Source organism: Coturnix japonica, chromosome 10 (assembly GCF_001577835.2).
Source record: "Coturnix japonica isolate 7356 chromosome 10, Coturnix japonica 2.1, whole genome shotgun sequence".
In the NCBI taxonomy this organism is placed as follows: Eukaryota; Metazoa; Chordata; class Aves; order Galliformes; family Phasianidae; genus Coturnix; species Coturnix japonica.
This window is the reverse complement of record NC_029525.1, coordinates 15,113,286-15,130,570: the sequence shown is the minus strand read 5'-3', so window position 1 is coordinate 15,130,570 and position 17,285 is coordinate 15,113,286. Positions and strand designations below refer to the sequence as shown.

General features: G+C 40.7%; 1 protein-coding gene across 2 annotated transcripts in view; it reads left to right on the top strand.

Annotated features, from left to right (window-relative positions):
• The window catches only part of IGF1R (insulin like growth factor 1 receptor), a 132,418-nt gene that overhangs the window by 103,445 nt on the left and 11,688 nt on the right, over positions 1–17,285 (top strand). The window contains exons 6-18 of one of the 2 annotated variants that reach the window (XM_015873184.2): positions 351–565; positions 2,547–2,673; positions 3,437–3,675; positions 3,823–3,990; positions 4,188–4,392; positions 8,441–8,727; positions 10,141–10,277; positions 11,279–11,438; positions 12,316–12,418; positions 13,749–13,819; positions 14,306–14,535; positions 14,822–14,932; positions 15,918–16,077. In XM_015873184.2, the coding sequence (XP_015728670.1) occupies positions 351–565; positions 2,547–2,673; positions 3,437–3,675; positions 3,823–3,990; positions 4,188–4,392; positions 8,441–8,727; positions 10,141–10,277; positions 11,279–11,438; positions 12,316–12,418; positions 13,749–13,819; positions 14,306–14,535; positions 14,822–14,932; positions 15,918–16,077 (2,213 nt within the window). 2 annotated transcript variants of the gene reach the window in all.

Sequence of the window (17,285 nt, the reverse complement as noted above, 5' to 3'; positions counted from 1 at the left end):
ACAAAAAGGAATATCTATTGTAGAGATCTGCTGTCCAGAGGACATGAATTTGTATTCCTTCCAGCAGCTTGCATATTTATCCCTGATTAAAACATATGTTGAAGTGGGCTTTACACAATGTGGTGTCAGCCTTGGGGTCCTCTGTTAGTCATTCGCCTGACCTCTGACCAAAGTGAGCAGTCAGAAAAACGTGCTCCATGGGAGAGAAGAAAATCATTTACTCTGCTGAATACCAATTTAAAGTAATGAGAGGAAGCACAGAATTTTAAAGTTTGCTTATATGAAGATATTCAGGGTGGGAATTGGTGATGAATTAAAACTGATATTTTCCTTCAAAAACTTTCTTCTAGGAATTATTCTTTTTATGTGCTCGATAACCACAATCTGCAGCAGCTGTGGGACTGGAACCATCATAACTTGACGATCAAGGAGGGGAAAATGTACTTTGCATTTAATCCTAAACTCTGCGTTTCTGAGATTTACCGTATGGAGGAAGTTTCGGGAACCAAAGGGCGACAGAGCAAAGGAGATATAAATCCAAGGAACAATGGGGAGAGAGCCTCTTGTAAGTTTAAACACAAAAACAAAGCAAAATACCATTTACCACGTGGTCACATTATTGACTGTTAGAGTATATAGAGGTTAGAAACTATGCCAGGCTTTCAGTCGTTCTGCTTGATTGTTTTGTGCAAATGTAGCTGACAGTATGTTTGTACTTATGGAAAACTGTGGTTACGAAGTCACTACATCATCTATAAATACTGACAAAGAAATCTGCCTTCAGAATACTTTTTTGTGACAACAGCATCCTGTAACAATAGGGACAGAGTCAGTAAAATCTTGGGTTCTGGTACGGCCGATGAAGAGCGGTTGCACTGTTTCCTTTGCAAATTTACATAATTCTTGTTCTTTTTTTCTCTCTCAGATGTACATACTCTTTTTTGTTACTAAGGAAGCTGCCGACATAACAATTTCACAGACGCTGTAATAAACTATTTGTGTTACTTCTGAGCTTCTTTTCAGCTCTTGCCAAATATTGCATCTTGTTACTAGAAGTGCTTGTTGCACGCTCCATTTTTTGTGCTTTATTTTTCAGATTGCTTTTGATTTGCTGGCTATTTATATTGTTCTACAGTGTGCTTAAACTTCAGTGTCTGCATTTAATTTTGGATTCTGCGATGTTCTTGATGTCAGAACTATTGGGAAGTTCTCTGTAGGATTTGGTGGAGTTCACATAAGGTCTCCAGGTGTAACCAACACATTTACAAGCAATCTCTCTTGTAGGAATTAAGAAGACAGGATGCTTACGGTTTTGACCTCACACTCAGACTCTTAGAACTGATGGTGTATTTTTCTTTGGTCCGTTTGTGGTGCTCTTGGAGCTGAGTAAATTAAAACGTATCCTGTGTATAAGTCAAGTCCCCTTGTTCAGGATGGTATTCACAAAACTAGGGCACGTACTCTGCTGAATGTCTCTTTAGGCATGATGCATAAATGCAGATGGCGTAGATCCTTGTTGTAAGTACACTCCATTCTTTGCACATTCAATAGAGCAAAGGCTTGCAGTCCTGGAGGAGTTACAGGCACACAGTCAGTCCTTACTACCACTGAGGCAAGTGCCAGCCGCTGCCTGTTTAAAAAAAAAACATTACAGAAAGCTTTCTGACTCTGAGAAGGGAAAAGAATCAACAAAAGCTAAACTGCCTTTGAAAAGATAGCACCAACAGTGCCAGTGTACACGAGGGTGAAACCCCCTTTATTTTCGTAGACTTGTATGAAACATTAGAAACTGTCACACAGTTGACACTTAGAACACAATTTTTTCATCCAAGCATGAAGTTTTTAAAATGCTATTTTGTTTTGGATTGGAAAACTCAGTGACTTGGTAGTGGGAAGCCATTCATCTCAAAGCTGCCAGCTTCCATCCAGCTCTGTTTAGAAGAGTAGCTGGAAGCTGCTGCCATCAAATGGCTGTGCAGTATATGATCTGTGTTTTGGAGGTTTTGGTCCAGCCTGTAATGAGTAGGAATATAAACTTCTTTATGCTTTCTATCTTGTCTGTTCTCCAGAAAGACAAATTGTAATTGCCTAAAATTGTCTCAGAAAGTGAGAATAAAGAGTCCACTTACATCTCTGCCTGTGTATTGCAATTGGATGGTGAATTTAGTGCTACTAAACCAGTCCTGTGAATAAACAGGACGTTGATTTCTCATTCAGGGAGAGGCTGAAGTAGTTCTCAAGAGTTTTCTGATGGTGCATTAAAAGGAAATGTGCTTCAAAAAAACTCCTGAAGAATAAGTAGCTCCAGCGTACACTGCAGTGATTGCCAAGGCCAGACCAGTGCTTACCCCTAAGCACTCAAATGTGGTAGGATGAAATACTAAGGTATAAGGAGACAAAGGCTGCCTGAGTATTGTGGTATCATAGGCCCTGCTGGACAGACTAGTTGGCAAAAACTGGAACATAAGAAAAAGCAATAACTGCTAAGCAAAACAATCAGGCAGTGCAGTGATAACTCTGCCCTGTGATGTCTTTCTGTGTTGCAGGTGAAAGCCACATTCTGCGTTTTGTTTCCAACACAACACTGAAGAATCGGATTAAACTGACGTGGGAACGGTATCGTCCTCCAGATTACAGAGATCTCATTAGCTTCACTGTTTACTACAAAGAAGCGTGAGTAGACATCTTCTGAGGCTAATGGAGACAGTCAGGGGATAGTAGGCAGTTTTCTTCTGACTGTCATTACACTGAGACAAGTTAGTCAGCAAAACTCCTTCAGGTAGTTTCTACTTCACAGTTTATCTATTTCATTCAGTTTGCATAATTCATCCTCACATCCTGCCTCCATTTGATTTCTGTTCTTGGTTGAGTAAAAAAAAACCTTTAAAATGAAGACTATCTTGCCTGAGGACTATAAATGGATTCCAAATTCATTGGGTAGTTTTAAATTTGGGAAAAAAAGAGTTGGATGGCTTCAGTATTCTCGGGGCACTAATTTGGAGCTCTCCAAGTCATACTCCTGTTTCTGCTGAGATCTTCTCTAACCGTAGTATTAAGTGGATGTCACATACCAGGAGTTTTACCTATCACCTCGATGGCTTGTCTTACTATTTGAAGTTATTTATGTTACTCAACCTCAGTAATTTTCTGCATTAGTATCTCTTGAAGTAGGAAGCAGTTACTGGAGGCAGCATAATTTCTTCAGCGGTCTATCTACCTTTGGATATCTTTGTAAGAGCTCAGGTTTAAAGTGGAGTCAAAATACATCTAAGTACATTAAGTCTGCAATATGGGGTGGGGGGAGGTGAAAGGGAGTTTCAGAATGGTGTTAGTTGGAAGGCTGAGACAACATTGAAGTGAGGTTGTTGCATAAATATGTGACGGTTTTTAGGAGAAAATAAATACCTTGCACATTTTTTTTCCCCCAATGTTTCAGGCCATTCAAAAATGTGACAGAGTATGATGGACAAGATGCGTGTGGCTCCAATAGCTGGAATATGGTTGATGTTGACCTGCCACCAAACAAGGAGAATGACCCTGGAATTTTACTGCAGGGATTGAAACCTTGGACTCAGTATGCCATTTATGTCAAGGCTGTTACCCTCACTATGATGGAAAACCATCACATTCATGGAGCAAAAAGTGAAATTGTGTATATACGAACCAATGCTGCAGGTAAGGTCCTCCTCACTTGGTGAAGAGTTGATAACACTGTTGTAGGTATACTTACTATCTGTGATTTACTTTAAAAGCATCCAGATATATTGTAGAAATTGCTTGGTTTAAAATGCCTTCATTTTTTTTTTTTTTTCCCCATGCCAGTACCATCCATTCCCTTGGATGTTATTTCAGCATCCAACTCCTCTTCCCAATTGATTGTGAAATGGAATCCTCCCTCTCTTCCCAATGGCAACCTCTCATACTACATTGTACGATGGCAGCAGCAACCTCAGGACAGTTACCTTTACAGACACAATTACTGCTCCAAAGGTAGGCTAACTGAACGTAGCTGTTTTGAAATGCCTGTAGCTCTTACCTGCCAGGGTAGATTATTTACGGGGGCTAAAGCTTGTGCTGTTCTTCACAGTTCTTTTGTAACTACAAGTAGAAAAGAATGTATAAATGTGGCTTGTTACCATGTTTATAATACAGAGAGAAAAAAAATAAGCTGCCTGTTTCCTTTTAAGATAAAGTCCCAATTCGAAGATATGCTGATGGGACCATTGATACAGAAGAAGCTACTGAACCCACCAAGCCAGAGGGCTGCGGGGGAGAAAAAGGACCTTGTTGTGCTTGTCCCAAGACAGAGGCAGAAAAACAAGCTGAGAAGGAGGAAGCAGAGTACCGCAAAGTCTTTGAGAACTTCCTTCACAACTCCATCTTTGTCCCCAGGTAATGATTTTCAGCTAATTGCATTTTTATCGTTTCCTAGAGCTCAGCCTTTCTGAATGAGCAAGAATATGCAGGCAATACGTGAAATGTGTTAACGTTGTCTCTCGGTATATCTGAGACAGTCTGCAATCTTTTTCAATTCTTTTTTTGATCCTTGAATTTCTTATTTATCTTTTGTGTAAGCTGGTCTTTAGGTAATTGGACCCTGGAGCCTAGCGCCCGGTATACAGCTGTTTAACATGTTACAGTTTCTGTAAGGAGTCAGTTTTCAATCATGCATGCTATCCATTGTCGCTGCTGACAGGTTAAGTTTATGTTCAAGCCTTGTGTTTGAGTACTCTGAATTGCGGCTCTGTTACTCGTTGAAACTGGGTTATATTACTCTCCAGTATGGGTTTTGCTTTTGTTTTTGTTTGTTTGGGGTTTTTTTTGGAACCTTTATTCAAGGCAGTTTTGAATTGACCTGTTTGGTTTGGGGACAATATGTGCAGCGCCTCTTGGCTTTGTCCAAAAGAATGAAGCAATAAGTACTGTTTCTCTTTGGAGGTGTTAAGTAGTGTACCTGGGCTTTGGCTGGTTCACGTTTAGTGTTTGTGGTTGAATTTATGCAGTGTTTCCCTTTTGATGATAAGAACCAGCTGCAAAGGTGATGTAGCAGCCGCCATGGCTGCCCAGGTCCCCCTGTGCAATGTGAGATAGTACAAATGAGAGCTTATTTTGGATTTCATGAAATATGAAGGAGTTTTAAAAGGCATTTTTAAGTTATCAACTACCTGAAAATCTATCAAAGCAGCTTTTACAAAAAGCTGTTTTTATTTCAGCAGTCTGGTCATCTAAAATGTGTTGTTTTTCTCACCAATTTGCTTGCATTTCCCAAAACAAAAGGAAAATCTCAGAACTTTGAACTCAGATAGTAATAAATAAGCTGATCAGCTCACAAAGAATTTCCTGAAAGCCTGTTTCCCCTTCTGCTTAACTTATTGCCATAAGGGCGTGTTTTGTAACAGCAAGGGTAGATAAAGTATAACGTTCAGAAATAGCTGCATAGCTAAGCAACTTCAGATGTTATGTTAGGGAAATTAGAGATGGAGCTAGTAAAATATCTCTGTGGGACAAATCTGAACAGCTTGTTACCTGCTGATGTCCATGTTTTGTTCTTTCCAAAGGGAGAAGTTATTGAACGTGTTAATGTAAGCCTCAATAGTGGTATTTGTTTTCAGTGTTCTACCTGTCTCCAGGATATTGTGAAAGAAATGCAGCATGTAATACTGCATGAAAATACTCAGCTGTGTGGTGTTAAGGTTGCTTCAAGTCTGTTGATCTAATATTGTGTGCAATTCTTGGATGACTGTGATTATTGCAGTCATGAGGTAGATTTCAAATTTTAAGACTCTGATTAGTCTTGAACAGATGCTTGTGACCACAGGATGAAAAGTTATTCATGAGATTCCTTTGTTCTGTAATGAGCAGGATGAGTTGCATGCTGTTCGTAGTAGAAGGTATCTCAGAAGTAATTACAAACTTGACATAGGGTGTAAGAACTCCAGGGAGATCTCATTGTGGCCTTCCACTACTTGAAGGGAGCATGTAAACAGGAGGGGAATGGCTGTTTCCAAGGGTGGGCAGTGATAGAACAAGGGGGAATGGTTTTAAACTGAGACAGGGGAGGTTTAGGTTGGTTTTTAGGAGGAAGTTTTCCACATAGAGGATGGTGATGCACTGGAACAGGTTACCCAAGGAGGCTGTGGATGCCCCATCCCTGCAGGAATTCAAGGCCAGGCTGGATGTGGTTCTGGGCAGCCTGGTTTGGTGGCTGGTGACCCTGCACACGTAGCAGGGGGTTGGAACTGGATGATCTTTGAGGTCCTCTTCAACCCAGGCCATTCTATGATTCTTCGAACAGTTAGTTTTCATTTTAAATTGCTTTTGGTTTTTTGACCAATGTCAATTTGATTTCGTTTTTACAAAGTCCTGTTCTTCTTACTTCCTTTAACAGAACAGATGAATTTTCATGTTTTTATCTCCTGCCTCTTCCTTGTTTTCCTGGGTTTTTGCTCTTTTGTCTTTATCTGTGCCTCTCACTGGAGCAGGAAGCTGTTTGACAGCAAAGCAGTAGTGTCCAAGCTCTTGATGTTTTAATCGTGTTTGCCTTTGTTTTCCTGTACGTCTTTTTCTCTCCATGATACGACTGTAGTTTTCACCACCAAGTCTCTTTGTTTCTCCCCAAAGTCCAGCTGGGACTGTACTTTTTTTCAGATACAACCAAAAATCTTGCATCCCATAAGGTGGTGGATTAAGACACGCTTTCTGGGTTCATACTTTAATTTGTACTTCTGTTGATTGGAAACAAGCTTTGTAATCTCACTGCTTTTATCACAGGATTTGTGGGGCTGTTTGGTGGAGGTCATTCCATGTGTTTTTAGGACCTGAAAAGTTTTTTCTTTCCACTGAATCAAAACAGTCAATGGGTACTCTTCCAAAACAAGTTAAATAGGGTTAGTAACTTCCATAAATATCACTGCAGAGGAGAAGCAAATGCTTTACATCTTCTGTGAAATACTCACGCATCCCGCTGACAAGAGATTAAATTGGCTTGTATGTTTCTTAAAACAATTTGTTGGTAACTCAAGCTTCCTTCTTGTCTTCGTTTATTTCTGTGCTGTGGTTTACATGGCATCTGAGAGTGTCAGAATGATTCCTCAAGACACAGTAAAAGGGTTTTGGAAAACTTCATAGGCAACTCTAAAAAAATATTCATCCACTCTCTGCCAGATTCCAAAATCAAGTCAGGCTCTTTTTGGCTCGCTCTGCAACGTGGTGCTTTGTGACTGAACGTTCTGACATTTCGTCAGATAGTGAATCAGTTTCTCCTGTTGTATCTGCTTATTCCCTTTGTGTGCTTGGGGAAGACATTACGCACCTGATCAGCAGCTTACTCTGGTAGGAATGTGGTAGACTTCACCTTTGTTACTGAGAACCATGTGCTGACCAGGTGCTCAATGGTGGCAGGTGGGGCGGGATGCAGCCCAATTAATTGCCCTGGTGCACTGCTATCCAGGTGTGAGCAGTGCAGGTGACTTCAGTGAGGAGGAAAGTGGGAAGTGGAGAGGCGCTCCTGCCTACCTAGTTAGTGCTCATGGGCAAAACAGATGCAGACTTGACACGTGATCAAGTGACATGTCTTTTATTTAGCCGCTGTGTGTTGATTAGCTCATACCAGCAAAATATTTTTAGAGTATTTTTATCTTGATGTTTGTCATGCCACTCAAGCCTGGCTGTTATAGCTGTTCCTTAGACTTGGGAAAGTTGTAGCATTGCTGTAAATGCTCACGTTTTTAATTCAGTGCACAAATCTCATATGGATGCAAAGCAAAGTTGAACTCTGCTATACACAAAATTAGTGCTGCATTTTTTCATCTAGGAAGAGTTTTCCTTTACAGCAAGTAAAGAGAGTCAGAGATACACAAATGACCACGTAGTAGTGCCTGTTGACTTTCATGGCTTTCAGCTGCCTACCAAGGTTTCTTTTCTCAGTCCAGTGCATTCAAAGTTCTGCAGTTCATTTGTATCTGAAAAGACCAACAAGTTAAGCCTATTGAGAGTTAGCTTTGCTATTCGAGCAAACTTCAGAATGGTTTTTTCCCCAACCTTTTAAACCTTTACCATATGATTTTTATTTTAAGCTTCAACATTGTTGTCATTAAACACAAATCCAGCTTGCTCATTAAATAACTGAGAATCCGTCTTTGCTATTCAGTTTATTGTGCCAGCACCAGGGTGGTCAGAAGTTTGCACATGTATCATGAGGCTCAGTTTGAGCTTCAGAGTGTAGATGGATTTCCATCCAAAAGTGAGCAATAGGATGTACCGATGCACTGCAGGTTTAGCTAAAGAGAGAGCTGTTTTCTTGCCTTGCCATGTTATTTATGTAGCTTTTTTTCTTAATAGCACTTACTTATTTAACAGTGTTTTTTCACCAATTTTCCTGAACCTAGAGGAAAAGTGAATTTTCTCTGAGGCCTTTTTCCTGTGTGTGTTTTCTCCACAGACCTGATCGGAAGAGGAGGGATGTGTTCCGAATTGCAAATGCCACTTTGGCCACTCGAAACAGGAACACAACTGGGGCAGATCACTTCACCAACGTTTCTGATGCAGAGGAGAGTGAGGTGGAATACCCGTTCTTTGAGACCAAAGTGGATGGCAAGGAGAGAACTGTGATCTCCCATCTCCAGCCTTTTACTCTTTACCGCATTGATATTCACAGCTGCAACCATGAAGCTGACACGCTTGGTTGCAGTGCTTCCAACTTTGTCTTTGCAAGAACCATGCCTTCAGGTATGCTCTCATAAGCATCAAGGTTTTGTTGCGTTCTTTTTGTCTGGGAAGAGCTGAATCTCATGGGGGACAAATCTTTGAAAACAGATAGAGAAAGTGTTGGGAGCATGAAATAAAAATTGAACACAAGGAGATAAATTGGAACTACATGAAAGTTTGTTGCAGTAGTTTAATTGTCTCGTTTGGTCTCTCCTGTGTACTGAGTCATCTGTATTGAGCCTGTCTTCTGATCTGGAGAAGGGCAGCCCTGCCTCCAGTACCTAGATGAGTATGAGAGAAATAGTTTCCCAGCTTTGTAGATGAGAGGCACAGACAACGATGGATGAAAAGGTTTTATTCTTCAGTTCCCTGCATGCTGAATAGAGACAAGGGAACGTTTCTCTGCTGGTGTTCAGTTTTGCTGTGTTCATGCTGAACTGTTTACAGATGTTAGTTCTGCTGGTGGAAATGCTTGCCAAATGTTTCTTCTGTCACATAATGACTGAGCATTTGTCCAGCCTGGAAACAGGAGGAGTACTGAGATGCTTTGTGCCCAATCACGGGCATCTAGAATACTTCAAATAAAAAACACTGAATGCTCCAGTCATGTTTGGGAATTATACAGATTGTACTTCTTCTGAGAAGAATAGAGATGATTTTAGTGTAAGCTCCTGTGCATTCAGCAAAGAGCTGCTGACTCCAGCAGATGTCTGGGAATATTTGATGCAGAGCGGTAGTAATTCTGCTTTGTTTCCCTCATGATCTGGGTTCAGCTGTCAGTGAAGGTATTGCTTATTTCAAGGAAATAAGGAGATATGTAAGATCTGGGACAAGGACATAAGCATTCCCAGCTATTTAGACTGAAACTGTCTTCATGCTCCTGTTAGGATTTGAATAAAAATGATAAAATGGCCAAGAATGAAAATGACTGGGGATAAACACAACTGCTGAATTGCTGATGAGACCCTGTTTTAGACTGAGGAGTTTCCTAAGATTACTTACAGAGAAGGGATGGCGGTGGGGCAGATTGTGCTGTCTTTCTAGCAGGTTGTTGTTTGCAGCCATTTGGTTGGGACTAGCTGTGTCTGCATGGCTTTGGTGTAGTGAAAGGCTTGGAACGAAGAACCAAATGCTGATAAGCAGTTCTATGTCATGCAAATATAGCACATTTACTAAAACAGCACTGATATCTGATGAAGCTGTGTGTACACCCTCATTTCTGACAATCAGCGGTTCATGCAGTGCTAGTCTATCCTGCCAGACCTCGCCCAATTGTTATTCTCTGTATCTTCAGATAGTACTTCAGTGCTTTGTGACCTAAAGAATAGTGTGAAATTTATTTGTTTTTTTTTTTTTCCCTCACCATCAACTGTTGCCTAAGTTCCTGTTCTAGCAGTAGGTATTCTTCTCACATTACTTGTAAATATTTTACAGAGGGAGCAGATAACATTCCAGGAACAGTAGCATGGGAAGCAAAAGAAGAAAACACCGTCTACCTGAAGTGGTTAGAGCCTACAAATCCAAATGGGCTGATACTAATGTATGAAATCAAGTATGGGCAGCATGGAGAGGTGAGGATCTGACACTTCTCTATTAATATTTACTGCTTGTTATTCTAGTTTATCCTTTTATCTTGTCACATCAGACTGTCTAACCAAGGTAGACTTTTTCAGCTTGTATTTTCAGCCCCAGAGAGTCCAGGTTTAAGTGCAGTAGTAGAATATTTTCCCTGCTTTGACTTCTATGCTACAAAAGACATAGTGCTACGTAAAGATCCTCTGTAACTGAAAGCCAACATTGTCACACTTGAGTTTGCTGAGGCTCACACAGCACTTGATGCCACAGACAGTGACTTAGCAGCCAGTCTGGCAATCACATTAATCTTTGGAGTTCCCTATTAGTCTTTTGCCCAAAGGGCTTACCTGCAGTTTGTAAATGGGAATCTGAAAGGGATTCCAAGTTATGACCTTTATTAAGCTTTAAAAAACTATATGTATCTGAAAACTGAGTAAGAGTTGAGGGGATACAATGTTTAGGTACATTCAGTCTGTACAAATTAATAGTTTAATAGTTTGTTGTTAATCATTTGCAGGCTGTAATAAAAAGCTTGGAGATCTGGTAGCACAGCAAAAGTTACCTTTGTGACTTTCACCGAAAATGTGATCTTTAGAATAGACCTGTTTTCTGTATTCTTAGGAGTATGGTGTTTATGGTAGCTGCTTTCTTTCAGAGATCTGTAGCTTACCAAGTCTTTAATAATTGAACAGTGTTCAACTTGGTCCCAACTGAGACACAAAATGGAATCTTTTTTTTTAGTTTCTTCTTTCTGAGTGCTGCTACAGCCCAGTGATGGAGATGGTGATTTTAAACACTCAGCAGCAAGCAGTGTCTCATTCCTTTGTCTTATTTTGTCAGGGTTTGGATTCCACATCTCTTTCAGCTGTTTGAATTAAAACTAATCAGATGGGGTATTTAGTTATACAGATCAGCTTATGTTGCAGCCATATCCTCTTCTAAAGAGCCAAGAGTATGAAGATCTTAACATGAACTGCAAATTGCTTTTTTCTTCCAGGAGAAACGAGAATGTGTTTCAAGACAGGAATACAAGAAGCTTGGAGGGGCGAAGCTGACTCATCTGAACCCTGGAAATTATTCTGCTAGAGTTCAGGCCACATCATTGGCTGGAAATGGATCTTGGACTGAGCCAGTCTCTTTCTATGTACAACCCAAATGTAAGACCAGTATTGCTTGGCTGTGTCAAACTGGGGACTTGCCTTTTTGAATAGTCCTAAGGTTTACATTACTGTGAATACTCCTGCCTGTTGATGCACACTGCTGCCACTCCCTTTGATGTCCACCTTATAGCCCAGTGTAATGTTAGGAGTTAAATACTGGAGCTGAATGGTGCAGAACCTGTGATAATCACCTACTTTGAGTTACAAAGTGATGTAAGAACCAGTGATTTGCTAAGAATATGGCCTGGCAGATTTTATTTAACTCAGTATGATTTTTTGTACTTTAGAATTGATGTTAGGAATGTTGTGATAAAGACTGATGAAAGAGGGATACTGCCCCTGAGAATGGCAGCGATTCAGGTTTTGGAATAGCTCTGTACAGGGTACACAGAGACCATCTCGGGAACATCTGTGTTTAGCTGAAAATCAGCTGTGTCCACAGAAAGTCAGCCTCCATCTTTTATTCATTCTTGTTTTTCTAATTGTCGGAATCTGATGAACCAACGTGAATATCTTCTGAAGTACGAGCAATGGCAAGGTGAACAAAAGGTGGTGGAAAATAAAGGTTGATATACAAGTGAACAGCTCAGTATTGTTCACTAAGGAATGTAAGTCTTCAAGCATAACATGTGAAACCAAACTCCTGACAGACGCTGTTCTGTACAAAGCTGAGGCTTTTCACTCTCTGTTCTCTTATTCCACTCATCTGCAGTCAGGGCGTGTTTCTGAGTACATTTTTCCACATCAGACAAGAAAATGAGTACTTTGATTTCTCCCATGTATGGAAATATACTGAGTGGGTTTTGAATGTTTCTTTGTTAATGGAGATTTTATAGAAACCTTAATACAATTGTTTTCTTGTTGGTTGCAGCAGCAAACTATGACAACTTCCTCCATTTGATAATTGTGCTCCCCATTGCTTTCCTGCTCATCATTGGGGGTTTGCTGATAATGCTGTATGTCTTTAACAAGAAGAGGTGAGTTACACTTGTGGTTAAAGCCAAACTGTAGGAAGGGAATGCTTATTTTCAAATCTGTGTCTGTGGAGCAAGTTAGAAAATAAGAAGTGAAATAGCTTTCAGAGTACTTGAGAAGCTAAAGTGGATTCTGCCTTGTTGGTGTGTAGAAGGAGGTGGTGTAGAGTTACCAGCCATTATCTGCCTGCTGCTTGGGATTCAAAGGGGCTTTTTATTACAGGATCGTGTTTGAAAGGGCAGAAGAAGGGTTGTCAGGAACTGGGACAGTGATGGCAGATGCTGAACCTTTATAATCAGGTGCTTTGAAATGCAGGTTGCTCTGTAAACTTCACTCACATGAGATTAATTTGGTTTCTTGCAGATTCTGAAGTTGTTTTATTTTTCAGTTCCTTCCATACACATACAAATATTTATATGCTGGACAGAACACTCAATTGATTTGATTTCCTTAGTATTGTACTTTAATAACTAGGGATTTTTTTTTAATGTAATTGAAATACATAATGAGAACTTAGCAGAAGTCAGTGCAAATGTTCAGTCTTGCAACTTTTTAAGCATGCAGGCTTTTGTTACACATACTTTTAAATTATGCCCATTGAGTGTCCCAGCTCTCATCCCTTTGTGTGCACGCTGTCATCCCAGTTCCCAAGCACTACAGAAACGGCTTTGCCTCTAGTGAAGTGAGGTACCTGCTGGCCTTCCCATGTCCTTTTCAGAGTGGAGCAACTGATACCCCATCCTTCTTTAAGCTGTTGTTCTAGCACACAAAAATGTTTTCTTTGGTTTTCTGAGGTCTGATTATTAATTTTATTTGTACAGCTTTGCCCCCTGCAAGAACTCCTACAACTCTCAATAAACGTCTTATTCTGAAAATCACACCAGGAAAGTAAAATAATAGAAGCAATTTATAAAGTAGTGGAACAGAAACCCGAATGAAAAAAAACACCTTGTTCTTTGCTAGCTCACTTCTGCCTCACAGTAAAAAGCAGGTGATGTTAAAGCCATACGTCTCCTGGGTGTATCAGTGCACAGCTGCCTTTCTTAAAGGAAGTTTGCCTAGCAGCTGAAAGTACCGTGTGTTTACACTTCTCTGTACCACATCAGCAGCAGAGAAGACTGCAGGTTTCTTGGGAAAAATGTTCTGAGCTGTTTTCCCACTGATTATGTGAAGTAGAATAAGAACGTGATTTGTCTTCTTTCTCTGAAAAGCTCTCCACCTACAGTAAATACTTCGTGATTGAGCAAACAGTGGAAAAGCTGTAGAATAGGCAGTCTGCAATTACTTGAGCTCAAAGATTAAAAAAGAAAAAAAAATAATGTATTTCAACAGGAACAGTGACAGACTGGGCAACGGAGTGCTGTATGCGTCTGTGAACCCTGAGTACTTCAGTGCTTCGGACGGTAAGTGTGGGCTGAGCCTCTGTGCTCTCAGTTCTGTGTGCTCTGTTTGTGTCTGGTTTGGGAAGGTATGAAACACTGACAAAGGGATGTGGTAAAACCTCTTTCTCTTCATTGTATCTGCACACCCATAGTTAATTAATAGGCAGTTGTATGTGAATGTTGTCTGCCTATTGAAAGCGGGGAGTTTCTGAAGTTTTTCCTGTAGTTTATTCAGCTGAGATTAACTTGGGTGGGTTTCCTGAATTACCCTGGTTGTGAGCAGTAGGTTTCTTATTTTTTATCCCATTCTGCCAGTCCCTTTGCATTCTTTTAAGGTTCCTTTTAAGATGTATTTGTGTGCTAAGTATCATTTTTACATGCATGATTCAGGGTCGTAAAATGATGTCCAGCTTTGCTTACAGTAAAGTTGTTCAGACAGTTGATATCATAAAGCAATCCCAGTAGTTAGGAAAACAGAATGTGATGGCATGTTCTCTCTCTGCTTAGTGTACGTTCCAGATGAATGGGAGGTGCCCCGCGAGAAGATCACGATGTGCCGGGAGCTTGGGCAAGGCTCCTTTGGGATGGTGTATGAGGGAATAGCCAAGGGAGTGGTGAAGGATGAGCCGGAGACCCGGGTGGCCATCAAAACGGTCAATGAGTCTGCAAGCATGCGTGAGAGAATAGAGTTCTTAAACGAGGCCTCTGTGATGAAGGAGTTCAATTGTCACCATGTGGTAAGTCTTGAACCTGTAACGAGATGGACTGATAAGGCCGTGGTGCTTTAACAGCAGGAGGGTGTTCGGGGCATGTCCTCACTGGCTGAAGGGGTGCTTGGGTTTTAGCTTCAACTCATAAGCATTAGAATACTGCTGTTCAGCAGGAGTCAGAGAGAAAGCAAGTCTGCTTCCAGACATTTCCTACTGTTTCATGGGTGTCTGGGGCTATGTATCACATGAATAAATGCTTACTGCAGTTCAGTTAGTGGGATCTGTAGCTGAGCGTTTGTTTTTCCTCTTCCAGGTTCGCCTGCTAGGTGTTGTTTCTCAGGGCCAGCCTACCCTAGTTATCATGGAGCTGATGACACGTGGGGACCTCAAAAGTTATCTGAGATCATTGAGGCCAGACACAGAGGTGAGTCATGACTTGTTTTATTATTATTTCTTCACTCAAAATCATCTTGAGCAAAAAGGCATCATGTCAGAAGCAGCAGGCAATTAGCCTTTCTTGCCCTTGTCCTTAAGCTCTAAGAACAAAACACGCTGCCCTGTGATCTGCACCACCTTTTTTTTATGAGTTAGTTACTGCAAATAGCCCAGTGTGATGCCTGGAATAGGCCCTGTCTTGTGGTACCAATTCCGTTTTCCACATCTGAATTAGATCCCTTGTCTAGCCTAATTCTTGTCAAGATGTTGAAAAGATTGGCTTGTTGAAGCATACACGTTAGGATAATTGTTTCATGCTCTACATCCTGCCTGTTGCCTCTATTGGAAAATAATTACAAATAAGACCTGTCTATTTAAAAAATCAGTGTGCTTGCTAATACACGTATGAACTTCAACATGTAGGCCATCAGCGTAACAGCTAAAATTGCCCCCTATGATGTAGGGTCTGAAAGATGACACTGAGCATTGAAAACATAGTTGACTTTGTAGAGAATGAGCCCAGTGGTTGTCTTTTGCCATTGGTGAAATGATCTAGAATTTCTGATGTGAGTAGTTCACAGGAACAGAATGTGAGCACATGGTTATGTGCAACAGAAAATGTATGTGGTATAAATGGAGAACATGGAACGTATCAGATTGCTGAAGTGACTGGATACAGAAAACATCCACGCTGAATAAACTGTTTAAGCTCTTCAGGTGTAAGAAACAACACCATTATACTAAAAAGTCTTTCTTGTTTGTTTTCCCTATGGTAGCATGGCCCATGGCCTACTGCAAAAGGACTGTATGGGAGTTCTGTCTGTAGACCAGCCTGTTATGCCCATTTTTCCCTCCAAGCGGGTGCTGCAGTGCTCATCATTTTTAAAAAATACCTTGTGGTTTGGTATAGAAATAGGTTTGTTTTGTTTTTTTTCTTTTCCCCTTACATGTTTTATCATCTTAATCCTGCTCAGAGTAATCCTGGCCAAGCACCTCCAACTCTGAAGAAGATGATTCAAATGGCAGGAGAGATTGCTGATGGGATGGCATACCTCAACTTCAACAAATTTGTTCACAGAGATCTTGCAGCAAGAAACTGCATGGTGGCAGAAGATTTCACAGTGAAAATCGGAGGTGTGTTTTTTGGTGTTTTTTGGTGTTTGCAGGAATGAAAAGCATCATCCTGAAAAAACAACATCTTAGAGGGCATTTGAGCTTTTTTTATATCTGTTTTTAAAATGTTTATGAGCTTAGCTGTAGTTTCTGCAGAATGAAATATGTTTCATATGAAGGCTAGCTGTGATTTAGGACGTGTGAGCAGTCAACACTGATTTGAAACTCTTGGAATACCTCTCCTTGCTGTTGTTCCATTGAGGAAATAGTATAGCATGTAGGCTTAGAAGGAGCGGGTGAGGCAACGATTTGAGGTGCAGATGCTGCAGACATCTGGGTGGATGGCACGGTTACCATTGGTGTGTCATTTGCTCTTCTGTTAGCGCACAGAAATAATTCCATCTCCTGTTTTTTGATTCAAGAAAAACAACATCAGTATTATTTTAAAGAGTATCTGAATTAGAAGTGGAACGTAAGGCTTGACTTTCAGCTGGATGCTTTCCAGTGTGAACTGCAGTGCTGCTTTCCAGACAACAGAACGGCTTTTCCTCTGCTCTGCTGTTAGAACACCACTTATTTTCCCCTTTCACCATTCCTCCAAAACAGTGTCAGATGAGTTTTTTTTCAGACTTCCCTCCAGAGAGTGATTTTGAGCTTTTGGCTGTTTTTAAGTTGTGCATATTAAAATAGCATGTATGGTAACAGCCTTCTGCTCTAGGAAACTAATTCTTTTTCTTTGAGCTTAACTCAGCTATTTTGATAATTTGTGTAAGTAATCCTGTCATTTGGGAGAAAGAAAATATGATTTCATTTTGAGTCAGTTAATTAGGAAATGAGATCTTTGGGGGATTCTGTACATTTTCTGCAGGTTTGAGGAAGTCAGCCTTAAATCCTTTCCATTCCAGCATTCCTACTCCAGCGTGTTTTACAGTGCTGTGATTTCAAGGTGGTGTGTTTTCCTCCCTTTAACATGGTTCATGGTTACCCAGAAAGCATTTCATGAAATATGCTGCACTACACTTGTTTGTGTGCCTGTATAGAAAATCACTTCATGTGGACACAGTTGAGGGACATCTTGGCTGGAACACGCCAGATTAGACTGCTTAGATCTCAAAGGAGGAGCTTTGTTTTGGGCAGTCCTATGCTCATTGCATACCTGTTACTTATTTGCATTATGCATTAAAAGACTTTTCCTTTCTGCTGGGGGTAAGATGAGCCTGGTGTGTGGG